Raw genomic sequence first — 27,087 nt, 5'->3', positions numbered from 1 at the left:
AAGAACTTCATGCTCATGTCAGGTGAGGTTCAAAGCAATACACTATTATTTTTATAAGATTTTTTTATAACAACGTCCAGCCTGAGATTTACCAAATTTAAAGAACATGCTTAAAAATGTTGAGTTTTGTTTGTGCGATGTGTTCTAAAATGCAGAATCGCATTGTGTTCATAATACACTTTTAAATATTGTTGCTATTTATTCTTTTATGTATCTCTCTTTCTAATAATTCATTGGGTATTGCATTCTCATATACACTAAAATTCAAGAACATCGTTAAGAACATCTTCAGCCTTAAATTGCTCCAAAAATAAGAATGACCCAGCCTCAACTGAAATTAGACATTCTCATAGCCACAGCAGGCCTCGAATTATTGGGGGGGGGGGGCAAGATACAGAAAGATTAAGAAAACAGTAGGGGGCACAGCCACACCCCTTCTAGTCATTTCCTTATAATTTTTTTTTAAATATTGGGGGGGGGGGCACATGCTGGGGGCACCCACCCCCTGCTACAGCCCAGTATTTTTATAAAATACAAATGTTCTCATCATTACCATAACAACATTATCATCACCACTACTGACATTATTATCATCATCACTCAACACCACTACATAATCATCACTAATCATTATCATCATCTTTACAATTTATCATATTATCACAACCACCACTAAATTAATAAGCGGTGATAATTTTTTTTTAGTAACACAATTTTTTAAACACAATTTTTAGGTTATTTACAACTGTGCATAAAATACCCCAGAGCAAGGCTTGGACAGGCATCCAATATTAATCATAGCAACCGCTAGCGTTTGCGATCAATGAAGCTAACTCTCAATGGCAGATCAGGAATAAGAGTTGCTCTCATGAAAGGCTCTATTCTATCTTCATGGGGATATGCAACCTTAAACTTCAGGGTTGTCTTTGCCAACAAAATACGAAGCTCTAGCTCTGCAATGCGGCGTCCAACACACATTCTTTTACCAAAACCAAATGGTAATGATGCAAGTGCATTGAAGGTTTCCCTTTTTTGTCCTGTGTCGTCCCTCAACCACCGCTCTGGTCTAAATACTAAAGGTTCATCAAAATTGTCTTTATCTCTGCTTATGACCGAAGTAAGGATCACAAAGCTAGTCCAAGCTGGGATTTTATAACCCTGAAGGGTGATTTCAACTGGAAGCTTTCGAGTCACAAAAGGAACTGTTCCGTACATGCGCAGAGTTTCCTTTAGCCAAGCAGTCACATATGGCATATTTGAAATGTGTTGACTTGTAGGGCAATCATTAGCCCCCAAAACTGACCTAACTTCTCTGTGCAATTTCTCCTGTTTTTTAGGATTTTTACCCATTAAGTATAAAGCCCACTGAAATGTATTTGCTGTGGTATCGGACCCAGCAAATATGAGATCTATAACACTAGAAAGTAGATCTTCCTTTTTAAGATTTCCTCTCAACAACAAAAATGTGAAAAAATCCAATCTAGTGACATCTTTTTCAAAGTCTTTGCATATCTGTTCTTGTTCCATTTCTTTTATCCTTTCATCAACAAAGACACTTGCACAGTGGTACATGCCTTCTAAACTCCTCATCACATCTTTATAGGTTCTTGTCTCATACAGCTTGTAAAACCACAGTGGGAGATCTGAAACTCCTACAATGTTCCTCAGAAATCCATCCAAAGACTTTGCAAATAACGCTACTTCAGGTCTCATGTCCTCTCCTCCATCAACCAACCCAAACCGTTTATCAAAAAGGAGGAAGCCAACAGATTCAAATGCAAATCTGAAAAGTTCATCCTGAAGATTTGACACTTCGTTTTCGTAAGATGATCCCTCGGGGCCTTTAATGAAGCTTAGACGTGCTAAAAAGTCATCGACAATCGCGTTATAAGTCGGCACGTATTGCTCGACCATACGGGGGACGAGAAGCTTCTTGCTGATAGCTCTTCTGTGCTTGTACCATAGATTACCGTTTGAAAAGAAAACCCCAGGAATTGCCTGTCTTTTTGCCATGTAGTGACTTATAACCGGATCTTCGATTCTATGAGGGTACTTTGCCTCGTATCGTAAAATCTTTTCCGCGTCGTTGACATCGGCTACATAGACTATTGTCGATTGTGCTTCTCGCTTGTACAATTTGCCGTATCTTTCGATGTTCTGTGTGTGTCTTTCTAGAAATCTTCTCCCCATATGCGTTCCTTCCCGTTCTGATTGTAATACTTTCCACATGGAGGTAACAATGGACATCTTCGCTGGGCCTGGTATCTCAGAAAGGCTCTTGACTCTGGTTGAAGCCGATCTCGAGGAACTCGTAGAATATGTTTTGGATCCATAGCAATAAGATATTTTGTTCCCGGTTGGGCATGTTTGTATCCCTCGGGCAACACGCAGAATAATCTTGCTTTGATTAATCAAGTTGTTCTGTATCACTGACATGCTGGAGAAAATAATCGGAAAAAAATCACTCACTGCTTATAAACAATCAGGATGGTGCCAACCTTGTCCCCAGGGTCTAATGCGGCACGATAGTTGCGGTTGGGCTTTCTGTGGCTCAAAGAGGACAGGTGGCCCAAAATTATGGAGGTAGATGCTAGAAATGCTATTTTCTGTGCAAAATGTTTTGAGATCGGTATTAGTGCAAATGTTCAGGGTAAAAGTGATAGGGATGCTCGTTGAAAAATTGGAAAAATACCCCTTAAAAATACCTGCACACCAAATATTGCTACCCCAAAAATACCTCAGAAGCATTAAAAATAACATTTCTGAGAGAAAAGCCTATTTTTTTCTTGGGTATCCCCCATGAGCCCCTGCCGAAAGCCAATTTTGACTCCTAAAAATACGACAAGCATCCCTAGTTCGACATGGGAAGTTAACACTTCCTGGAAAAAAAGTACCTTCTTTATTTTCGCACGTCTTTTAATTCTCGCGAAAATTTTCTCAGCACATATATGTTAACAGGGGATTTAACTTCGAGAATTGGAAGTTCAAGTAATTTTATTTTCTCCCCCCCCCCCCCCCCCCCACCCTCACTCAACTGGAAGGTTCAATAAATATATTATGTAAATGAGAAAATAACTCACCCATTGTTTTTGAAAAAGGTACATGGAAGGTGGTTAATAGATCCAAGTGCGAGTCGCCAAGTCGAATCGAATCGTTTGTGTCTTGGTGGCATACGTTGTATCATACCTAAACCGAATAAGATAAATATTTAAAAAGTAATGCGACAAATAATTGATTAAAATTCAAACATTTGCACAAAATCTGTAAGTGTGCCCTCTCATCCACAAAAAAAAAAACCCGGATCCTTCCTTTTAAAAAGAGCATGCGCTTTACGTACTAACGTAAAGTAATGATTTCCATACTTTTGAAAAATAGGCTCGACGTATGCCGCCACTGGAAATAAGCTCGACCAGTAATAACATTGATTCGGTTCAAGTTCGGTTCGACATATGCCTTTAGCCTAAGGTGCGTAGACATGATCTGCTAAGTCATAGATAACACATATGACCTATATCTGGCGATTCTTTGAGAAGAGAATACTGCTTTTGAATAACGCGCGACCGGTACGGGGGAGGGGGTCTCCTGCCTCTCTTAGCGCCACCCCTATGTTGATGAAATGAGCGCAACTTGTCCGAAAGGATGACGTCCTTGTTCATGGGCGATAAAATTGGTCTTGTCATCTCCATAGCAGGCCCGTACCCAGGGGGGGGAGGGTGCAGAGGGTGCGAACGCACCCCCCCCCCCCCCCCACAACGGCCGAAAGTCCACTTTTGATTCCCAATAGACTTTCTATTTGTAGACAAAACTAAAAATCATAAGCACTCTGGTATGTAGCCAAACCCGACAATAAACGTCCATGTTGAAAAGGCATAAAAAATCCCTTTTTGTTCTCAAGAACTCTCTCCCCCTTCCCCCCGCATATCAAGAAAGTTCAGCAAAAAATTGTCGTTTTTGCCAAACGCGGTCACTTCCATATAAGGAAACTAACATATTCCTTTTTTTGAGAAAATGCATGATTTTTGTTATTTTTAAGGTTATCGTACCGCAGGTGCTTCGTAAACATTATGGCTTGTAATCAGAAAAGAAAAACAGTGACTGTGACCATCTTTAGTCAATGGAGAAAGTATCTGAAAAGAAACTAAGAGTCCTCGGTACCAGTCCCTCAAAACGACAACGTTTTCTTCATATGGAAAAATTAGGTCCACTTTTTCGGATTCCCCCCCCCCCCCCCCCCCCCCCCCCCAAAGACCCCCCCCCCCCCCCCAGAACAATCCTGGGTACTGGCCTGCATAGCTCGATTTTTTGTTAAAATGCCAGATTCGTGTGTTATATAAAGATAATTCATGCAAGTATAATGGTGATTAAGTCTAATTCTAAATTATAACGCCAACGAAATGATTTTTTTCCTCATCGGCTGAAATGTGCCTTTTAGCGACCTTTTAGCGTAATAAATTATGTTGCCCCTGTCCTTAACAGCCGCTCTAGGACTCTATGAGAATCTTATTCCGCCAAAGGCAGAGAAACATTTTGATAATTAACCACAAAATTCCCTGTAATGTTGCGTATAGGACTCTTCGCGAGCCAGATGGTAGTATCAAGAGAGCATATCCTATGATCTCTTGGTGGTAGCTAAGATTACGCAACTTAATTTGACCGGGTTTTTAAGTAAAAATGGAGAAGGCGTCGCTAAACATGGCAATTTAAATGGGATTTCTTAGTTTTAAAATTTAGCCTAACAAACTCTGTTCCTTCTGCCCTTGTCCCACGTCCTTTCTTTTGTTACCCATAATGCTTTTCCCGCGTACTCGCCCTAGTCCCCTATCAAGCGCGTTATTCAAAATGGCGGCCACTGGGACGCGAGAGTTTCCATGGCTAGAAACGCTACGAAACGCTAGAAAAACAAGCTTAGTTCAAGATGGTAAGTGTTTCTTATTTAGAAGAATGTGGATAACATCCCTGTATTGCTTTCAATGACATCCTCAAAATTTCAGTCTTATAATTTTTTAGGCAGACAAAAATATTTTAGCAACTGTGGTGTTGTGGCAACAACAGATCAACAAAATCACAGGCAGCCCAAGGTCTAGGTCTGTCTAATTATATAATAAAAATGTAAAGTTGCTACAATAAATTCATTATTTTAAGTTCCACTTCTTTATATTACGGATAGACAGTCGCCACTTCGTCGCTCGGGTAGTGTGAAAAAGGGACAGCAGAGTGGGACTCTTTTGTTTTGCTAACTCTACATCTTTTATATATAAGAATTTATATATAAGAGCTTGGACTGCCTGTGAGCTAATCTGAGCAACTCAGTGTGTGTGCTTATAATAATGTGATCTTTGTTAGGTCTCTAAGTTTTTAAACTTTACTTGCCTATTCGTCTCTAATTTTTAAACTTTACTTGCCTATTCGCGTTTCGGGGTTTTGTGTTGTTAAATGACAAACACAACGTTAGTAGCCAAAACCACGAATACAAGCACAACCAAGAAAACTAGGGAAAGCCTATGTAAGCAGGGTATACCTCATTTTAAGAGAGAGATAAACTTTGGTTGGTGCTGGTTGTAATAATGCACTGATCATTTTTTTTAACTTTCCCTTACCAGCCCCCAGCAATATATATAGGTTTTGAAACCCTTGCTAATTTAATTTATAAGGGCCGTATGACGTAAATTCACATCAATATTACGCCTTCTCGCTACATTCATTAGAAAAAATTAGCTCAAAACTCCAACAGCAAAGTTGTAAAAAGTGACAATAAAACCCGTATAAAACGTTCGAAAATCGGCGGCCATTGCTTGAACTACAATCCTCAACAAAAGTAAGTGGGACACTTCCCACACGAACAACAGCGAACCCTCTCCCCCCAATTAATATTGGTTAGAGGCGTTTTTTTAGCTCAAAACACAAGCAGTAGCAAGGTGATCATTTGCCATTCCAACATTGAGGAAGGGGGAGGAAAAGTGTCCTATTAGTTTTGTTACAGATTGTAGCTTGATTTGGAGAGCACTTATGACGTCACTTGTCCCCAACAAGTCAGCTCATTACATTCAGAACCATTGGCAAATAGACATGTATACTTGGTGTCTGGCCTCCAAACATCAATATGGAGCGGTTATGGGAAGAAAGACAGGCCTGTTTTTAAATTGGATTACCTGACTGAGATCCAGAAGAAACCTTTAGCATTCTAAACTCCTGGTAGCCGAAGAAAACAGCCTTGAATTACAAGCGAATGCTATAAAAAGCGATCATCTGCCGACACCTTTTTGTGCCCTAAAAATTTGAGACCCCACAATAAAAATCCTCTGCCCCCCCCCCCCCCACCGCCCCCCTTGCAGGATACCTAATGAATGCAGCCTTATTGTTGACATGAGAAAATACTCATAACTGAAATGCAGGAAAGAGAAAAATTCACTTCACATTCGCTGATGGTACACAGATGGTGGAGGAATATTCTGTTGCAAATGGTGAACTCTTGGGTAAGTGAATATCAAATATGAACTTGTAAAACTTGTTAACATATTAATTAGTGACCTTAATAAGATTTACAATGTCTGAGAGACTATTGCATTTGCATCATTCGTCTTTTATTTAAGCATGCAATTTAAAAAAGCTTGTTATATAAAAAAGGGTAACATGATCTAGAGTGAAGGCAGTGATAATACATAGCCATACGTAGCCAGGATTTTTAACAGGAGGGGGCACAAAAGGGATTTTCAAGGCATTTTCTCCTGCATTTTAGATAATGTCTCATACATTTACTGTATTTTGGGCTGCTAAAAGGGGGGCCGGGCCCCCTAGGCCACCCCCCTGGCTAGGCCCCTGCAATAAATGCCTTAACCATAGCCATATTGATTGATTTGTTAATTTGGCTCATCCAGCCTATCAACTGAGCAACAAGGTTTTACTTCCACATTGAAGTATGGATCATGGGTTTTATATTGAGAAATGGTTCTGTTATTGCACTTAATTTCATCTTGCATCCATTTTTTGTCTGACACAAAAGTTAGTCTTCTGATTTTATAGTCAACTGATATTCATATATGAAATAAATATTATATTATTTGATCATGATTTCCATAGTAAGAAAGTGGAAGAAAAAGACCACACTTGGTAAGGAATGCAAGTGGGAATATGAAATTGGGGAAGAAGTGCAGCCTGTGAACATCGATAGTGAACACATCATGGAGAGCAGAGCAAATGTGAGTAAGCCTTGTTATAAGATATCATCAAAGTCATGCATTCAAATTAGTTTTTTTTTATTTGGTATGTAATTTGGAATGTTAATCCAATGCCAATATAACTTGAAACAAAATTTCACTTCAACTTCAAACTCTAAAGTGTACCAAATACAAAGTTTTAAAAGTTCCAAAAGGGTTTAGTCATGCCTTGATTTTAAATGCTTCACTAGTTGGTCACACTGGCATATGTTGCACTATAAAATAGTTAAAAGGGGGGAGGGGAAGGGGACAAACATGAAATGCTCTTGTCTAGGGTGGCTCTCCAAATTTCAAATATTCAAGGTGTTATTCACAACCCAATTTTTTTTTATCAAGTTTATATTTGATGTTTGTTGACCCTATCATATGTGTAGGCTAGACATTAATAAAGGACATATCCCCAAATTGTAAAACCTGCTAGTTTTCCATTACAGCCCATTTTTATCCGCAAAGATGTGAACAAAGCTTTCCAGTGGAGGGTTCGCAATCTTCCCTATCCACTTGAAGTCTACAGTGTGACAGTTGATGATGACAGAAAGACCATCACAACTAGGACAAACAATAAAAAGTCAGTGAAGCAATACAAGAGATTTATAGATGTACATGTGTTGTACAGGGTTAGTTCTACAATGTTGCTCAAGTGAATAATTATAAATTTTTGTGAATCATGCATATCTGTCAAAATCGGGGTATTTTTTAGGGGGTATCCAAAATAAAATATGCTTTTCTCTTAGAATTGGTATTTTTGGGGGCTTTTGAGGTATTTTAGGGTAGAAAATTTTGGTGTGCGTTTTTTTAGGGGTATTTTTTTGAATTTCCAGACAAGCATCACTATCACATTTATCCTGAAGAAACCCCCCCTCCCCCCTGGGACTTATCATTAGTTATGGCCTACTTGGGTGTACAAGTCTTTTCTGTTTGCTTGTGGACATTTATTCATTGTTACATTACTTGTTTAAAATGTTGATAAATCAAACCATGTTAGCTCACAAAATGAAATTTATTCATTGATGATTTTATTGTTTTTAATATCTATATGACTTGGACATTGAGAAGTTCAAATCCTAATTTTATTTCCAGATATTTTAAGAAGTTTTCAATACCTGATATGGTGCGAGCGGAGTTACCACTTGACCAGAGCTCAATATCTCTTGCACATGCAAACAATACGCTCATAATATCGGTAGGTGATCACTAATAACAAATCCAACTAAGTAAGATAAAATATATCTAAAACAGTTTAGCCCTGTAGGTGTGGGAGCTTAGAATAACTTGATTAGTGGGTCTATTTGTAGTGTCTGCTGTTAAGGCAATAATACCTGCAAATGTAATTAACCAATCAATTATTGTCCATAATAGGCTTAAAACTAACAGTGCCTGGTTGAAAATAACTTTTTTATTCCATTTATAACCTTATTACATTTGCGGGTAAAACCTTAATTGAATCTGCGGGTAAAACCTTATAACATCAGCATTAAGTTTTATTACATTTGTGGGTTACTATTTACATTTGTGGCCGCTATATGCTTAATACAATATTCTTTGGCCATGCACATTTTTGCTGTTCATGTTTTTCCTTTAGGCATTCACTCAATCTATCTTAATGGGATATCTCATGTTAAAGATAAGAAATGCAACAGGGCCATCACCAATATTTAATTCAAGGTGTACTTACAAAAGTGGCACAAAAAATATTCAAAGGTCTGAATAACATCCCCCTCCTGCCCAATAAAGAAAAAAAGGGGTTACAAATGTTTATATGTTCTATAAAGTGTCAAAAAATAGGGGTCTTTTATATAATCTGACCATAGTAATTAAGAAAGTTTCTTTTTTTTTTCAGTACGCTAAACCACCTATGATTCTTGAGCAAGAGAAGCTTATCAAAGTTGAGCTTGCGAAAACGCAGGGTTCAAAAGAAGGAGACATTGAATGCAAACCAAGCTAAGACTGCAACAATACAAGCAGCTTTTAGACATTAGATGTCACTTAATGTGGCATGTGCCACAATGTTTGGATGCTTTTGTAGGACAATTTGGATTGAAGAACATTGCATTAACAGTTCTTATTGGGATGTATTTAGCCAGGAGGAAGGGAGACAATGAGAATCTTCGAGGGTTCTATGACATCTAATTTTGCACATTATTTTTTGGGGGTTTGATTTTTTGGACGGAGTTTCAGACCTAATAAAGGTACGATTTTTACAACAGTCAACTTTCGGGTATCGGACACCAGCTCAAGAGGTTCTGTCTATAGAATGATTTTTTTTTCTACAACTCCAAACTATCACTGACGCGCGAAAAGTGGATCGTTTGAATTGTAGGCAAAGATTAGTATCTAAGCATACTTGAACTACGAACTTCCATTTAAAAAAGGTCAAATTGCTTTGCAACGTGTACAAAGGAAAAATATTAATTCGTCTAACTATATTTATCACTTGAAAAGATTAACATAACAAGACGACTTGTCATGAACAACCTTTTTGTAAGATAAAGTTAAAGTTTGGTGTTTTTTGGTATTGTTTTGCATGTTTGCTACTTAAGTGGAAATGTGCAGGCTGCATAGACCAAATACCAGGTTTTCTGCCGGTTTTGACTACTTGTGTCGAGTTGTTTGCTAATTTTAAGATGTTCTCCGGTCTTGATGACAAGATGACTGAGTATACCGTCGTTACCGGGGCAACTGGCAAAAGAAGTAAGAACCTTTGTATCAACATTTCTTTGTATTTATTTTTAAGATTTGGGTGGGACCAATTTTACCCCACCCTCCCCCTTCTCTAAGAAGCATGGGAAATATAATACAACTTTTTTCGAGAAATACAACTGATCCTTGCTTAGTAATGTTAAACGAAGAAAGGACAGTAATACATGTTAATGTATATACAAACATAATACACCTATTTCAATTAAGGTTGCACCCGCGAATCATGGGTAACGTATAAATAGCTAAATCCTGGTGACTGAACGCCATGTGAACGTTTAGAGGCACATAAATAAGAATGCTAAAGCTTTTAAAGCATTTCTTTGTATTTATTTTTAAGATTTGGGTGGGACCAATTTTACCCCACCCTCCCCCTTCTCTAAGAAGCATGGGAAATATAATACAACTTTTTTCGAGAAATACAACTGATCCTTGCTTAGTAATGTTAAACGTAGAAAGGACAGTAATACATGTTAATGTATATACAAACATAATACACCTATTTCAATTAAGGTTGCACCCGCGAATCATGGGTAACGTATACATAGCTAAATCCTGGTTACTGAACGCCATGTGAACGTTTAGAGGCACATAAATAAGAATGCTAAAGCTTTAAGCTTATTTTATTATTTATTTGATACACATAAACCAATCCGGGTTACGACCCATAGATTCTCTGAGTGCAACCTTTTTTAAATATGTGTATACACTAGCTTTCAGCATCTGGAACTTTTGAATGGGGAAGAAGGGATACCAAGTGTCAAAAAAGGAGGGACATTTTTTGATAAGCACGCATCATCTCCAATAAGCCCCTCCCTTCCTTGAGAAGGAAAAATGCCCTAGGGGAACACTCATTAGAGCTTTTACGGTATCCTGGGAGATGTATTTAAGTGATCATGCATTTGAATTAAATAGATTATAAGTATAAAGAAAGGTATCATATTGAATAAATAAACATCTGAATAATGAATTATTCAGATATGTCAAAAATGCTGTTAATTGCCTTTTTTTAAAATTGCACAAATTTAAAACAGCAGTATTTTTCTCATGACTCGTTTATTATCGCGCTCATTACAACGGGTGGCTGGACTGTTTCTACCTCCAATATCACTTTTTCACTGCTGCCATTTCGGAATACCCTAAGGATATTATGACGTTAAAGCCATTTCTTTGTTGCTATTTACCGAACCAGGAATACGGCGTTATTCCCATGTGACAAGCCTATCTTTTTTCAACCGTATCACGACAACAGTTGAAGACAACCCTTCTCGGATCGTAAAAGACGCACTCCTTGGTATGCCGACATTGCGATAACAGAGACGCGATCCCTCATTCACGGCTTCAGTATTCCGCTTTGTGCAGGTAGGGAAACAAAAAATATTGCATGCCTTTGTCATAAAACGCAGTCACAGATATCTCGCACCTAGATCCTTCGTTAGTAAAAGCTGTGTCTGATTTTGCATACTCATTAAAGGGTACCTATATCTCAAGTTATGCGTCAAATTTGGCACGATTAAACGTGGACGACATTTTTTACCTTTTTTATATCCAAAATGTTGAAACGCTCATTCCCAAAGGTAGGTTTCCAACAGTTCTGGGGTGAATCAGTCAACCGATAGAGTTATATTCCCATTGAATTTTGACAGGAAATATGTCACAAACAATTGCTTCAGTCGTGTGGAATCCTGTGGAATTCATAATGCTAAGATTGTCGTAGTAGCGGTCGTATTTGGCTCTCTGCAGGTCGCATTCATCAAAGGAGTAGAACAAGATACAGAGTTTTATTTTTGGCTTGAAATTATTCGTGCATTTTGCATTAGGTGGGTTATTCAGAGAGCTACGGCTGGCTGGTTTTATTTTATTTAAGGGAGGATCTAAGAGATTAGTGGTGAAAGAAATTTCAATAAAAATCTACTTGAATTTCCTACAATTAAGCCTTTCTTGTGATAAAGAAGCTAGCGATAAACTTTTGGCGATATGCTTTTGATAATACTAATGATTATTTCCCTGTGTCCCCAGAATTGCACGAAACACATAACAAATAGCCCATCCAAGTGTAAATATTTACTTTCAAATCCAGATAGTTTAAATAATGTCAATCACATAAAAACAATATGAAAAAGCTCATATTAAAAACCATAAAATAGCCGGGAAAAACCCTTCATTGCATTGTTGACCATTATCACAATACTGACTGTTAGTTTTTAATCCAATGTGATGGTTTACGTAAAGTCGTGTCTCAAATAGCTTTTACTAAGGCCCTTATGATGTCTTACGGTGCACGTCAAGTCGTGTCACTGAAAGCTGTCCTAAATGCACTGCCTGTTCTTTGACCATTGTTGCCGCTGTTTTGCGACGTCCTATTTGCAAATAACGGCTTCTCTTTTTGTCTCTGCTTGTTTAGCTTGTATTTTTATCTTACTTATGTCTACAGAGCCTAGCCATGTCAACGTGTTTGTCTTCATTAAGTGTTGTCTGGCATACTATGTCTCCTATTGAGATGATTCTTTACTCGAGATTAGGACTCTGGCACCGCCGAGAACCCGAAAGTGCGACGTAGGAATGGTGACGGGAGGGCGGGTGATGGATTGCGCGCTTTATCCATCAGCATATTGTTTAAAGTCTTGATTCGACTAGCCCCAGCACCCGTAGCCTTCGTAGCAAGCTCAAGGGCTGGGGAAGATGAGGGATAGGCCCCAGGCGCCTGGAGAGAATGATAAAACGAATAGCGAATGTAGAGGAAGGCAGCTCTTTTATCATTCCCTCTCCCTAGCGCGCGCGCCTCGTCTCCGTCTCTTCTTATTCCAACCTTTTTGGTTTGCTACGCAAGCTTTCGCACCCAGGGTGGACACATGTCTGTACAAGACTCTCAGACGAACATGTCTTCATTATTTCTTGTCTCGTTTGCGGTGACGTTGTAAATCAAACCGCAAGTGAGTGACTGCGCGCTTTACGAAATATAACAAAAGGATTTAAAATTCGGGCCGGGCCCGGGACTCCCAAGCTGGCTAATAGAAGTTTTTTTTTTTTTTTTTTTTTTGCTTATTTTCTTAATAACCTGTGCTGGTTTGTTTGTTTGTTTGTTTGCAAGCTTTTTGTTTGCCTTTTCATTTGCTTAATTAATGTTTGTTTGCTTTCTTGTTTGTTTGCTTTCTTGTTTGTTTGCTTGTTGTTGTTTATTTTGCTTTTGTTGTCTAAGTATGTTTTTATGTTTTGCTTGCTTATTTGTTTCCTGTTCGTTTATTCTTGTTTCCTACTTAGGTTACTGGTACCATATTTCGCGTCATTTAAATTTCGCACCAATTTCTTTTTTTTTAAATCGCGACATAAAAAACCCGCGAATTTTAATATTGCGAAATTTTATAACCGCCCACTTTTTGTTTTTCTTGTTTTTCCAAAGATTAATTGGACGATCAACAATTTTCAATTTTTCACTTGTTTCACGGCTTGGATGTAAATAACAGTTTTTAACATTCTAAAAGATAGGGGTTGTGCTTTTGAAATTTTCGCTAAATTTAATTCCCTTGTTTGTCTCGCTTGTTGTTTCTCCGCTTGTTTGTTTGTTTGTTTTCTAGTTTTCCTCTTTATGTTTATGTTTGCTTGTTTTTCGGTATAATTTATCAGCACCCTACCAATTGCGACGAAGGTACTTGTCTATCAGCAGTTTCAGCATCGAACGCCTTACCACAATGCCGTGCGCGCAAGCTGATTCACTGTCTTCAATCCCAGAGCGTTGTCGTTTTGGGGGTCTGGCACCGAGGAATTTTAGTTTCTTTTCAAAAATTTTCTCCGTTGACTAAAGATGGTCACAGTAGCTGTTTTTAGACAATTTTTGGCAAAACTTTCTGTCTAATTTGGGCTGTATACATTTTCCCCAGGCTTTGTTTTCATCGTGTATGTATTTTTTTCTGCCTCCATACCACGAGGTCTGAGAGGGTTTTTCGTAATGTGAAAAAATAAGTACTCGTGAGTGGAATTTTTCTACCTATATACATGATAAATTTTTCCCCAAAATATGTCTTTTCTTTTATAGAAGAACATTAAATAAAATAGAAACTATTAAGGGTAATTTATATTCTTAAGTCGGGCGTTTGATTGACAAAATATGTATTTTCCCTCTAAGCGTGGGCACACGGATCTCTGTAATGCACTTTGAGATAAAATCAACTCTGAAGAGGTCTATCAAAACATGGTAATTTGTGTCGGCGTTTCACTTGACCTGAAACAGCCCAGTACGACCTCTAACAAAACCTAAAACTTACAAACACATCCGGCGATAACCAAGAAATGTTTTCATGTTTCAGTTGGAAAATTTCATTGAACTAGTGTAGTAAGCTATAAGCTACATATGTATTATTTTTCTTTAACAGTTTTATAATTGAAGCTAAGTATAACAATCGATTGATGAATATCAATGAATTTGTTTTGGGTCGGTGTGATAAAAATGACACACACACACACACACAAAAAAACAGAAAAGTTGAAGTTATTTCCGTTGCATATAATGAAAGGCTTGCTCCGAAGTTTAGGCATTTTCCGAATGTCTTTTTTATTAGTCGGATTGTCATCTTCAACAGATGATTTTAGCTGGTTGCGTGAATCACTCGCAGCGCTAACCCCTTGGTATGGGGTAATCTTCCGTTATCATAAGTAAATCCGCTAGTTCTATGACCCAATTATTCCCGCGATTATTTGCGCAGCTATATATGGGAGCAGTTGTCATTACTGCCCGACGTTTTCTTTTTTCTTTTTTTTTAACTGAAGGCCGTTTTAATGTTTAATTCACACACCTAAAATATGCAAGGATATGCAACATCGATCTGTATTTGATTGATACACATGCAGTTTACGCCCACCATTTCAAAAGCAAGCCATAAAATTTCGAGATGACCTAAATGGTATATTAAGTGTTTTCGACGATTTAAAACAATTGTTTTAACGCCTGACATTAGCTGTTCTTAGTATTTGCACGCGCGCTACCGTGGCCGCCCAATTTTCAACGTTCTGGCGCTCAACTCTATCTCTTTATGATTGGAACATCATGTAGTAAAATCAATGCGAAGAATCCAGCAATTGCTTTTTCTACCCAATGTCACCAAAGCAAGTAAATCAATCATTCAATATTTCGTAAGGAGACACTCTAACTGGACAACGTAAATAAGGTCGAGTTATTTCCATTTACAATCGCGAAAAAAGTCGAAGATGGTGATTATTATAACTTAAATATATTCTTTTAAGTGCGTGAGTCTTGCCTTATGAAAGAGGCCGATTATCTGTTTTTCAAATTTTCTAGCGTCCCGTCTTGGCCACTGGTGCCAATATGTGTCTTCAAGAGACCATCATGGTCTATTGCTGTAGAGCAAAAAAAAAATGGCCAGTTTTCCCAAAATAAGGTCTGGTTAACTTCGGTAAGCTTGAATTTTTGCATAGAGGTTCTTTATGTTATGTAAACCAACATATCAAAAAGTATTTTTTTCTAATGGATTCGTCTTCGAGATATGAGGCTTAAAGTGCAATTTTCAAATGTTCAAAGTATTAATTCTCCTTGTTTTTAGGGAGAAGTCGGGCTCTGATCAGAAATTAACCTAACTTTGCTCGCTATTATCTAAATTTCATATTTTCTTTCATAATTTCTTTCAAATTTGTAATTAAGCTTTTGGTCAGAGGAACCCCTTGTATGCGAAATCTTAAGCTTATATATTGAGAATTGGAAAATTTCATGCCATTTTTTTCCTCTGTCTTGCTGTATGCTAGTGTGCTTTTACAGTATAAAAAAGAAGCGTGAACATTCAGAGATTGAATTTCCTTATTTTTACATGGAGGGTTTGAAATGGGGTTAAAATTATGCATGACAAATGCATGAAAAAATCTCTTGGAAATTAATTTTGGTTCGATTTATCCACCCTTCGTAATCTTATTTAATCCATTTTATGCTGTATAGCGGAACAATTTATGTGTTACTTAACTATTTCTTTTTTTTTCCATTCTCATGAAAGATTACAACCTCCCTCAGGTAAAAACGCGTATCCGTGAGTGAACTTCGCCCCTCCACTTTCCCATTTGTTTTTATCTCCATGTGTCTATGCAAGATATGCTATGATAACATATGGCGAGTGAAGGTCTCGGAAAATCCATTATCACAGTTTAACGTGTATCCATACACTGCATGAGACTACTGAATTAACAAAAGTGTGAATTGTTAATCAATGTTTTAGCGACAGCGTGAAATGCTTTAACCAATAAGGATTGCAGCGACAGGTGATGAGTGAAGGAAGATGCAATGAGTGCTTCCCACAAACTCATTTAAACTCAGAATGGCTTTTATTCTCCCTGAAGGAATTGCGAATTCACTTGTCACTCCGAAAAGAGTTTGAATTATCTAATTAACTGTCAAATTAGCTTTTATGTATGAAAGATGATTAATTTGAATCAAGCATCAAGAGATGCCCTCTGGTTGTCCTGAAATATCCAATATACGTCAATCCCATTCTGGGGCCGGTTCCTGAAAAGCCAATTAGCGCTAACCCAGGGTTAAATTTGCCCTAACCCACAATTAAATTTTTACCCCCGGATTAGTTCTGTTCCCGAAACGCTAGTTAGCGCTAACTCTGGGTTAGTTTGGAGGTGAAATCTAACCCTGATCGCGAGGTGGGTTAACTCGCTAACCTTAGTTTGCGTAACACAGGCCTCCCAAACTTTGAAGTAGAACGAAAGTTTCATAAAATGAAGTTGCCGTCAAAAAAGACGTTACACAAAAACAATGTAGGGATCAAATGTCCTAACATAAATTCGCTTTGTTATGCGACTATTGTTGCGATGCTGCTTCGAAAATTGTGCAGGGACAGACAGAAAGTTACATGAAATTTATACTTGAAAAGAATTCGTCTCGCTAGTGTCACGCACCAACTCGAATGCTGCAAATGACATTTTTGGCAATGAAATGGAGGTAATTACAGGTGATGAGGAGGTGTTTTGGGGCTTCTCTGCGAAAAAAAATCCCACCGAAGGTAAATTTGAGTTGCTCTCTATTGATCTACTGGGTATCCTGTGTTTATTTTATTCGTCAAACCAGTTTTTCACTTAATTTAATCCAGGAATAGTAAATCGGGTGGTTATTTGGCTTTCGGGAACAGTGAGTTATCCGTAGACTAGCTGACCTACGATTAGCGAATTTTAACCCGGGATTAGGCGCTGATCTAGGGTAAATCGGCCTTTCAGAAACCGGCCCCTGATCGCCAAATTAAAAAAAAAATGTGAAAAGAAAGCTCACTTGGCTTCACAGTTTTCAAAACGAAAAAAGAAGATCGACTAAAGGTTAGTGATTTTGTACTGGTAATTGGAATATGCAGAAAGTGTGATTTGGGAGGAACCCTAGGGGCTAGTGGCTTCCAGTATTAAAAAAATATATAAGGAAATAACCAGTAGCTGTGACACCCAATTGTCATCTTTTATCTTGCCCCCCCCCCTCCATATCTCGAGAACTGCTACGGCCCATCCCCCTACCTAGCACCCTTGTACTTTCATGAAATTCTTTCTGGTTAACAAGGCAATCTTTATTAGAAGAGAGTAATGTCTCGAAAAATTATAGAATAATATACTGGTAACACCCTAAGTATTCTTCAGATTTATTGCAATACCGGATAAAGGTAGCCTGTTTCCTCCTCTAGTTGCGGTTTATAGTAAATAATTTCTGACATGATTTACCTGACTTGTTTTTTTCTGAAAGCTGCATGCTAATAACATTGTAGGCGTGTCTGTTCCTGTTTTAGTTTAATATCCTAACAAATAGCGCAGCGTCTAATTAAAGAGTGTATACATCTATGAATATACATCTAAATCTATGATCACCTAGAGGGCAGCAGTAGTAAAGAGTAGAATCGCCCTTGCAAGTTTTTTTGTACCGCAACTCAAGAAAATAATGTGAATCTCTAACAACAGTGTTAACATTACGGTAATTATACATTGATATTTTTTTCAAGTTTAAAAGAAAATCCATTTATACTCTTCCCTATAAGATGGCGAATTATCGATGTTTTCTTCACGGGTAGACAAGCACTACTGTCAAACTGCTTGTTATAGAAAGCAAAATAGAAAATGCCACTTGCAGAATTCAACAGCAGGCCCGTAATCAGGGGGTTCGGAAGAACCACCCCACACGACTTGAAGGTCCGCCTTGATGAAGGAAAATTGAGTACCACTGCAAGCTAGGACGAGCTCCTAAGAGAAAATGGTCCGCTAAATGGGTAAACGAACCCCCCCCCCCCCCCCCCCCCGTTTAAAATCCTGGCTACGGACCTGAACAGAAAATGTTATAGTAAGGCACAATAGCTGAAATTGGCTTGGCTAAATGCAAGTGAATGGATGCCTTCTCCCACTTGGTATTTTGCTAGATGACAAAATGGCGACTAAGACTCTTCATTCAAGAGGACGTAAGCGGGTGTAAAAAGAAACTACGTAAACAACATACTTGCATTATTTTTGAATAACAGCGCATCTAAAGCCTTAGTTTACACTAGTGACGCAAGCATAAGCACGGACGCAAGCGCAAACGAGTTTTGGATAACCGCAAGCACAAACTCAGTTTTCACTAGTGCCATGCCATACCGTGAGTTGATATAATATGGCGGAAAAAGAAAAGCGTTTGGTGTTGCTGATTTTACTTCTTAGAAAAAGGCGCCATTTCCTCTCTCGTCTCGCACTTTGGGCCTCATTTTGAATATTTGTAATAATTTACCTTGTTTTATCCCCATTTCTTGGGTAACCTCTTCCCAAGCTTTTCGCTTATTGTTGCGGTCTTTGAAATCCTTGCATTCCTTGTGATGCATTGCGCTTATGCTTGCGCTTATTGCTGTGTCGACTGCAACTCTCTTGCGCTTGAGCTTGCGTCTGCGCTTGAGCTTGCGTCACTAGTAAAAACAAGGCTTAAAGGGTGAATTTAAGCTGACAAACATTTTTTATCCTTTCTTCTTCTCTTATTTTTAACTCCGATGACAAGAAAGAACGGCTGGTGTGTCGTTCTTTGTTTTCTGTTGTTCTTTTATTACTGCTCTAACATTACCCGGGCAAATGGAGAATTGAGTAGTTACTGTGCGTATGGATATTCGCAAATGACAAGTGACAAAAGATAGTGTTAAGGGATTACAATATCACAAAATCAACAGCTTCAACTTCAGGAAATTGGAAATTATAGTCATTCCGTATTTTCAAAGTTCCATTTTGGTAAGAGAATATGAGAAAAAAATGCTCCCCCCCTCCAATCAAATCCACACTGTAGATGGGATTTTCTGTTTGTGCGACGTCTTTTTTGGTTCAATGGGTGCTGATATTTCAGGGTCGTTTGATAGTCGTTTGATATTTCAAACTAAATAAATGAAATTGGCGCATTTTTCAATTGATATGTGAAAAAGGGAGGAAATATTACTATCAGTTTCAATTTCCTGGACAGATGTTATGGACTTTACCCGCTTCTCCTATTCTTCCGTCCCGATTAGTTGTATATAATGTATATGTACATGATGTAGTAATGATGTTAGCCTGTCATGACTATGAAAGGCTTTTGTGTGAACAAATGAAGAAAGAGCAGAGATCAATCTCTTTTTGTTAATTGAAAAAGTTGGCATGTTTGGTGAGCGTGACAAAACCTCTCAAGATTGCTAAGTCTTTGTTTGTCGCTTCATCTGGAAACATGGCTATTTTTTCTTGTTTTTCTGATATCATTCCCGCTCGTTTAAACATAATATAAATGTCGCGTTGTAGGCAGTTATGAGTTATAAGTTTGTATTTTCGTCACATTTGCAATAGATATCGTTGCAAATGATCTATGTGAAGCAAGCAGATGGGCGGCTACGATATTCGGGATAGTATGCGGCTTTTTCTTAATGCTAAGAGCGCTTAGTGTACCTAGTATCAGTACTAAATAAGCAACAAACGCGCTTTATACTCAACAAAATGCCGAAAGTCATTTTCATCAATCCAGGTTTGTTCCAGGGTTTTTCCCTTTTGTCGGCTAATACTCGAAACACTTGGAATTAATTCGTTCTTAATTTCTCCAATTAAAAAGCTAAATTACCTAAAATAATAAGTTAAAAGCTTAGGTTTTGTATACTACCCACCAGTGTGCTAATTTCACAATCACCAGCTTAAATATTCATAATCACTAAAAACCTTATTGTCTTTTTATGTCGGCTTTCCATGTTGATAAGAAATATGAAATGAAAGAGCCAAGCAGGGAAAAATAAGATAAGCTTCGCGACATAGACACACGGCATTAAAAAAACATCTTATTAGTCCCGTAAGTTAGAAACAACCGCTCCGAGTAGAGTGATCAAGATTCTTCATAATCTTAATGTACGTTCATAAAAGAATATTCCCTTTTGTCTTTTCAAATAACCCTTTGAGATAACTAGCTCGGAAGACTGAGAATATGACTTTCGAAATTATTGGGACACAGGTCTCCCCCATGCCCCTCCCTTGCCGCGGCCCTGCTCTTTTTGAATCTATAATGATAATGTAATCGTGCTATTTACGAAGTATTTGTCTATATCTTCTCACTTAAATCACGTAAATCACTCAATCGCGCGCGTCACTCAATACCCCCAAAATCACTCGTTCAAATTGCTAAATAACTCAAAAAGTATTCATACTTACCCGACTAAATCAGTCATTAACTTGCTCAATCAATCAGTCGCTCTGGTACCTATCCAACTTTAATAGCCTAGCCTAGATATTTATATGCTAAGTAGCCAATGTTCGGTGCAAATACTGAAACGTATTTTATAGCTTTATTTTCTCGAGACAAACTGTCCTCTACAACGGGATTATCATTTATAAAATATAGGTTATCTTTCCTCGGGACCTTGAATTGAAAACTGTCCTCTGGAACGGGATGTCCTTTCCTCGGAAAAGGATATCTATTATTGAATGTATGGGGTTTTCTTTTCTATGGACCTTGCAAACTATCCTCTTTAAAGGGGTTTTTTAACGGGGTGCCCGTTTTAAACAGGTCTCATCAGAGCGGGTTTTTTGTGCGAATTAATTCTTGATATTATTGATAGTTTGTTATATTTTTGCCCGAACAGTTATTTAAAACATGAATATCAATTAAGGCATAAAACTGTGCTATTGTTTTCTTAATTAAGTTGAGCTGAAAATAAAATGCATTTCATAAAAAAAAAAAAAGTTGAAATAGAATATCGTAGTTGCTAACTGGAATTTGTTCAAATAAATAAATTAAGTACCTAGGTTTGGACAGTGTAAATACCTGTCTGAATGAGTTACTTGACATTACACCATCAGCGCTCTTCAGCTTATTTTACTTCCCGGCTGGCAAACACAAGTCAAAAATACAGCACAACTATCGAACTCTGAATACAGAGAGAAATGAAAATTCTATCAGCTGCTTGTATTTTTATATATGCGTGATGGGAAGATTTTTCATATCTAGGTGTACGTAAGAAAACAAAAAGTAGAACTATTGTGGTCAAAAATGCTACTTTGTAGTTTGGAGTTGGAGTTATCAGCGATGTGTTCAAGGGAACGAAAAACGGTTCAAGTTACCCGGGTGCTACAAAACTTCCTCGCTTCTAGCTATAAACGGACAATTCGAGTTATCCAAGTTCGAGTTAGCGGAGTTCTATAGTACCTATTTGGTGTACAGCTTTACATGCAAATATGATCATTCAAGTTGTTCAGCTTACGCTCTAGAATGAGAACAATTGCAATATCTACCTTTCTGGATCTCTGTAGGTAGTCTGTTATGAAAGAAAAACCGTAGGGTGCCGGTTCGCTCGCTACGGAAGCATCAATTTCGTCTGAAATACTGAGCGAAACTAAGAGATGGACCATTAGAAATTTGATGGGGGTGGGGTGAGTGCAGCGTTGCCTAAAAACAAACGGAGCGGACCAAAAATGTAAATAAACAAAATCGTGCTATAAGGTATTTGCAAAATCACCCATAAAAATTTGTTTCCGAAACCTGCAACCCCCCCCCCCCCCTCCCCCGCCGCATCAAATTTTTTATGGTCCGTTTTAAAATAGATGCAAAACCCATATCGCTAATAGACAATTCGCAGACAGAGAACACAAAGTTGATATTTGTTGGGTTGTAGTTGACGCTATATCTCCCATTTTTCGTATACATTACACATCGTGTGAACATCCTGATAACGACACTTAAATTAAACGTCATATGAGATACTATCGCTTTCTTTAAAGGTAACGTTTAGAATATTGGTACCCACTGGTGCATCTACGAGTTTATTTTGGAAGCTATCGTAACATGAGCGCCAAGCATCGGAAGCAGCAGTTCGACCTAGTACTCACTTCACTCACCTTCACTTACATGGTGTTAACAAGGTCCACTTTAGCGTCATTCTATAATTCCTCTGATGTTTTTGGGGTTCTTTGTTTCAAATTGCTTCCCATTAAAAGAAAAGTCAGCGAACCAATCATTACCGCAATCTTATTGAATGTATTTATTTAAAGGTTTTGACGAGCAAATAGGATGTACCGAGTAGGGTAAGATGTTTACACTAGAATCAATACAGATCACTTGCGAATGTTTTGCGAAAGTGGTTCTATACTACTACGCGTGTGTTGAATGAAATTGAACTACTTGTGACTCCGAGTACGCCAAACAAAAGCACCGAATGAAAAATATTTAGGTAATGTTCATAATTGTAAAAAAAAATTGCCATTTGTATTGCATGGGTGATAACAACTGCTCAAATGCAAGCTAAGTGCGTCCCCACCCCTCTCTCAACGAATTTCTAATTAAATTCAGGTTTACACAATACTAATTCAAAACACTCATAATTAGATATTCATAAATTTCTTTTATCCATTTTATGCAAACTTTGTATTCGAAAATATAGAAATAATAATAGATAGATGATAGAGGTTATCTTTGCTCCGCCCCTACTTTTTTAATAGAAAATTTTCTCTTTTAACAAACTTTTCTTAACAAGATTGAAACACATGTCCTTGTTCTTTGTTAATTGCTTTCTCAAAAAGACAAAACAAATATGATCTTAGTTTGCTTTTTTTTTCGCATTGACTTTATACTATTTCATATTAACTTTCATGCATCGTGTTTCGTGCGTGGCCAAAGCCATGTTTTCAAAAAATACTAGCAGGACATATTTCACCGAAGTCTTTGCCCATTAATTCAATAAATCCAAACCCTTGCCGATTGTGTGAGTTTAAATAATTATATCCCAGTAAAGAATTGAGCCCTCTAGCAGTCCTACTGCTAAAATGGGGGATGAAAAAACTGAATGTGAATAAACATGTGAATAAACCATCTCCGATCGAGAGCTCAGAGTAGCTTATCGAACTGCACATAAATAAATTCAATTCTATGCCTCCCGCGTCGCTTGTCTGTTTTTATTTTAAGGGTTCCGGTAAATTTTCCCTGGTATTTTTTATCTTTAAAGGAATATAAACACATACATTTCCCTTGTCATGATGCAATAGTCTAACTTAAGAGGGGTCAATTTTTAGTTTCGTTTTTTATCTGGTTATGTTCACCGCTTTACAACTATTACCCCTAACTGTTCTACAGAGAATTAAGATTTTAGAAACAATATAAACTTGTGAATGGTGCACTTGGCCTTACATGAGACCCAGATAGCTTAGAACAAGCCTTATTGACAAAAGACTTGCTACAACGTTTCCAATAAAAAAAACACTCTTCAAACAGCCTGTCGCAATTGGCTGAACTTGAAAATTGAATCAATCAATAGTTCATCAACTTGCCTTTCGCAACAGAGAGGCACGGAGAGCTTATAGTAATTTGCAAAACCCAGCAGTTCTAGAATGAGAAACATGGAAATGAGAGAATGTATTATTTATCACCGCTCCAGCCAACCCTGTTTGTTTTTGCACCACGAGAAGGAAAGCTGGTAGTGGGAGAGCTATATTAATATGATTGGAAAATACTGCATTTCGCACTTCTGTGCGCGTTTGAGGAAATAACCATTATTTATCTCTCATGACATGAGATGATCCTCTTGCGTCATGAAACTGGATAAATGTGTTGTCCTTGAATATTTAGAATACAATGGTGTGCTTTAGTGATTCCGTTGATGTGTTGTATTTCTGAAAGAAAGGGAAGTGGAAAGACTTATTTAAATGTGCCGCTTAACTTTTGTTCTGTTTTTTTTTTCTGTTGCCAATTCCACAAAAGGAAGTTTGATGTGTCGAAATTGACGTGTATTTGTAGTTCTAGAGCATTCATTAAAGTGTTTTCTGACAATTTTCAGCCTCACGACGCTCAATCTACGGCTGGCTTGATATGTACTGAACCGTTCAGTGATAACTAAAACCATCAACGTCACCGTGGTACGTTAGCCAATCAAAGTTGAGCTCTGACCCTCTCGCGCTTGCTTATTGGTTGACAGATCTGTTCTTAGCAAATGTCATTTATAATCATTTGTGCGTACCAGTTCGGCATGTAGAACGCACAGAAAACCTTGCGAGGCAGTAAATCTGGTCGAATTTCGCCGCAAACCGAGTTAGATTTTGGCCACTGCCACTATCTACAACCAGGTCTCTATGTTAAGGCGACTGGACACTACCCCAGCCCTGTAAAGGTAACATAATTCACGTCCTCTCGCTCGTGGACACGCTCTTTGTCAACCCAGTCCGTGATAACTCACTTTTCACTGTAGTTGTAAAAATTTAGTACGTAGAATACTCCTCGTATCGCTTAACAGATGGCACAAGGTTACGATTGTTTTGGCTCGTGACCGAATTCACTTGTTCCTTGCTGTAGATTATCGATGATTTATCTCGAGTTTTTTTCGCAGGGCTATACTCGCAACTCCGCTCTACCAGTTTTACTACGATCACAAATGACACGAAGTGTTAGTCGAATTTACAAGATATTGCCTTGGTAAGTGAAAATGCCACAAAAGCGTATTTCGTGCATGACTAAACTCCATTCATATCAGTTGAAACGGAGAATTCGGGAATATTCAAAGAGGGCTATTATTGATGGCAGCCTTTGCAATGTTCCGGTTTTGCTCTATTTTCTTCAGGGCAATCTAGTACTGAACAAGCGGTGTCGCTCGTAATACTTCACTCTGTCAATCGGGAAATTCTCTACGACCCCGAAGTCTGGATGTGTCGACTACAGTATGGTTACTTTGATTACCAACAAACTAAAAAATCAGTCCCTAGAAGATCTACCCAGCGAGCCGCTTAAGGTAGGCGCAATATTTGAAGTTGTCGTTGGTGTTGTAGGGGCTTTTTACAGCTTTTCCCAAACGGTTGCCACTCGTTAATGAGTAGTGTTGCGTGTATTGACTCTCTTCATTGTTAATTTTTTCCTTAGATGGTGACCATTTCAAATAGGAAACAAGAATCCTACCTCACAGAGTCAGGTAACGGAGAATTTTATTATAATTATTTTAGATTGATCACATCTATGCTAATTTAGACCCGAAACATCGACAAACAGAAAATTCATTCTATTCAACGAGGGCCTGTTATTATAAATACGAGCCCCAAACACATGGCGCTCATTATATTTTTTCCCTTCTCTCAAGAGCGGGATATCAGCTATCAATTTAGCCAAGACAGACGGCAAGGGCTTGGACACAACAGAACATGGAGTTACCCATCACATAATCTAAGGCGACTAAGTGTTAGGGGAACCCGCTTGGAGTCATTTGTCATGCACGCTAGTGCAGCTACAACTTCTACAAGCCTACCACCCGCCAGTAAAAAACTTTGCCGTTCGCTTTCCGTACCAGCCGAAGAAACAGTAGAACTTCAAGAACAGGCTCATTGGATTCCGAGAGCCTCAAATGTATGGCAACCAGTAAAGGGAATGAGCCGAAAGCGAACCGACAACATACCAAATAACGCTAAGCCAAGCCGGGTAGGACCACAAGTTGGGCTTTTACCCAGTCCGGCGGGTGTCACCCTCATTTCTACTCCACCGGCTTCGCCCACTCCACGTCCTGCCTCTGCCTTCGCTGTACTCGACGAAGGATCGACTAAAAACTATAATTGGAATATGGATGCGTGCGTGCTTAAAACTCCTAAACGAGGAGCTAAAACGAATGCGAAAGCATTGGACATTGTGTGCCCGAGGTTGCAGAGGAGTCGTTCGCAGCCTAGTTTCGAGCCGGCTCGGAGCTGTGGGATCAAGCGACGAATCGAAGACGATTTCGAAACGGGAAACAAGCTAAGACCGGCGTTGGATCTCGCCAAAATGGAAGAGGTTTGCCTCTTTATTAACATTACCTCAATTTTCATTATGCGGTATTTTTTTACATGTTGTTTTTTATTTTTTTATTTGCTGGTTTTAGGTGCTCTAAATAGTTGGCAAGTTGCGCTGAATAATTAATCATGACAATGTCAATGTAGATTGTGCAAAGAAACCTATGATTTCACCTATGAATATTTTTTTTTTCTCTTCAGTCATCTTACTTTCGGTGTAAGGACAAAAGACGGGGACTGAGGATACCGAAATACTCTGTAAGGGAAATTATCAAAATATTATTATATTTTTCTGTGAATGCAATCTGAATTTATCTTGTCTAACTTAAGTGTTTTCGCCTTACAGAATAAACGTGAATCCAGAAGTGCAGGCTCGACATACTTCACAGAACAAGAGAGATTCATCCTAAAGCCGATTGCTTCTTCTCCCCTCGATGCTAAAGTTTCCAGCGTGATGATAACACCAACGTCTTCCCCCACTAAACAGCTTGAATCAGAGCCCGCAGCATCAATATTAAATGTCAGAAAAAAGAATCTAGAAAACTGCAACACAGCAGACGAAGGGGTATACCATCTAGATTATAACTCAGATTTAGACATTGCCTCTATCGAGGAAGACAATTAGTTCTGTTAAAAATATAAATATTTGTATATGAAAAGACTTTTTACACGCGTACATCATATTCGCATCTATAATCACAACTGGTTATTTATTATATCGTATTTAGGTTTCAAAGTATCTTGTATAAAATGAGTGTTGTGTTTTATGCGAATCCGACTCTTGTATATTTTTGCATATATTATCGTTTTAAAAACACATAACCAATGTATGGAAAGTCGAAAAAAAACTATGCTAAAACACCCATAATCTTTCGAACTTGGCACAGTGTGTAACCGATGAAAATATAACAAATGAGAACTGTAATCTAATAAAAGGAAACAGTCATTA

At 38.1% G+C, this 27,087-nt stretch overlaps 3 protein-coding genes across 7 annotated transcripts; 2 read left to right on the top strand and 1 right to left on the bottom strand.

The window, feature by feature from the left end:
* Positions 1–620: 620 nt before the first annotated feature.
* LOC5512032 (1,25-dihydroxyvitamin D(3) 24-hydroxylase, mitochondrial) lies at positions 621–19,241 on the bottom strand. 3 transcript variants are annotated; one of them, XM_001632334.3, is made up of 3 exons: positions 18,646–19,241; positions 3,081–3,186; positions 621–2,437 (listed from the first exon to the last, which is right to left on the bottom strand). In XM_001632334.3, exons 1-3 carry the CDS (start codon positions 18,734–18,736, stop codon positions 808–810), a joined length of 1,827 nt encoding a protein of 608 aa, XP_001632384.3. In that variant the 5' UTR covers positions 18,737–19,241; the 3' UTR covers positions 621–807. The 3 variants fall into 3 exon arrangements, 1 of the variants encoding a protein (XP_001632384.3); XR_004296019.2 differs by lacking the exons at positions 621–2,437; positions 3,081–3,186 and adding an exon at positions 9,812–9,893 and having other exon boundaries at positions 18,646–18,772; XR_004296020.2 differs by lacking the exons at positions 621–2,437; positions 3,081–3,186; positions 18,646–19,241 and adding exons at positions 9,836–9,893; positions 11,449–11,686.
* On the top strand, positions 4,774–10,901 carry LOC5512050 (protein DPCD). The gene is made up of 6 exons (XM_001632364.3): positions 4,774–4,918; positions 6,393–6,473; positions 7,078–7,196; positions 7,649–7,782; positions 8,295–8,397; positions 9,055–10,901. The coding sequence occupies exons 1-6, from the start codon at positions 4,789–4,791 to the stop codon at positions 9,157–9,159; spliced, it is 672 nt and encodes a 223-aa protein (XP_001632414.3). The 5' UTR covers positions 4,774–4,788; the 3' UTR covers positions 9,160–10,901.
* Positions 11,035–27,087, top strand: LOC5512031 (protein FAM53A). Of its 3 annotated transcripts, XM_032381365.2 has the most exons (8): positions 11,035–11,273; positions 24,173–24,251; positions 24,719–24,804; positions 24,950–25,117; positions 25,246–25,294; positions 25,460–26,139; positions 26,340–26,396; positions 26,485–27,087. In XM_032381365.2, the coding sequence occupies exons 4-8, from the start codon at positions 25,049–25,051 to the stop codon at positions 26,761–26,763; spliced, it is 1,134 nt and encodes a 377-aa protein (XP_032237256.2). In that variant the 5' UTR covers positions 11,035–11,273; positions 24,173–24,251; positions 24,719–24,804; positions 24,950–25,048; the 3' UTR covers positions 26,764–27,087. The 3 variants fall into 3 exon arrangements, with proteins under 3 accessions (XP_032237256.2, XP_032237257.2, XP_032237255.2); XM_032381366.2 differs by lacking the exon at positions 24,173–24,251; XM_032381364.2 differs by lacking the exons at positions 11,035–11,273; positions 24,173–24,251 and adding an exon at positions 24,334–24,502.

Source organism: Nematostella vectensis, chromosome 6, assembly GCF_932526225.1.
Source record: "Nematostella vectensis chromosome 6, jaNemVect1.1, whole genome shotgun sequence".
NCBI lineage: Eukaryota > Metazoa > Cnidaria > Anthozoa > Actiniaria > Edwardsiidae > Nematostella > Nematostella vectensis.
The sequence above is the reverse complement of the archived record's forward strand: the minus strand, read 5'-3'. Positions and strand labels throughout refer to the sequence as shown.

Bases quoted from the DNA above. Each gene is read 5' to 3' on its own strand.
- LOC5512050 (XM_001632364.3), top strand. From the start codon at position 4,789: ATGCTTTTCCCGCGTACTCGCCCTAGTCCCCTATCAAGCGCGTTATTC. The intron at 4,919-6,392 runs GTAAGTGTTTCT...ACTGAAATGCAG, and splicing joins AACAAGCTTAGTTCAAGATG to GAAAGAGAAAAATTCACTTC. The intron at 7,783-8,294 runs GTCAGTGAAGCA...TTTTATTTCCAG, and splicing joins ACTAGGACAAACAATAAAAA to ATATTTTAAGAAGTTTTCAA.
- LOC5512032 (XM_001632334.3), bottom strand. From the start codon at position 18,736: ATGCATCACAAGGAATGCAAGGATTTCAAAGACCGCAACAATAAGCGA. The intron at 3,187-18,645 runs GTAAATTATTAC...TATTCGGTTTAG, and splicing joins AGAAATGGGGATAAAACAAG to GTATGATACAACGTATGCCA. The intron at 2,438-3,080 runs GTGAGTTATTTT...TATTTTCTCCAG, and splicing joins ACCTTTTTCAAAAACAATGG to CATGTCAGTGATACAGAACA.
- LOC5512031 (XM_032381366.2), top strand. From the start codon at position 25,049: ATGGTTACTTTGATTACCAACAAACTAAAAAATCAGTCCCTAGAAGAT. The intron at 25,118-25,245 runs GTAGGCGCAATA...TTTTTTCCTTAG, and splicing joins TACCCAGCGAGCCGCTTAAG to ATGGTGACCATTTCAAATAG. The intron at 26,140-26,339 runs GTTTGCCTCTTT...TTTTCTCTTCAG, and splicing joins ATCTCGCCAAAATGGAAGAG to TCATCTTACTTTCGGTGTAA.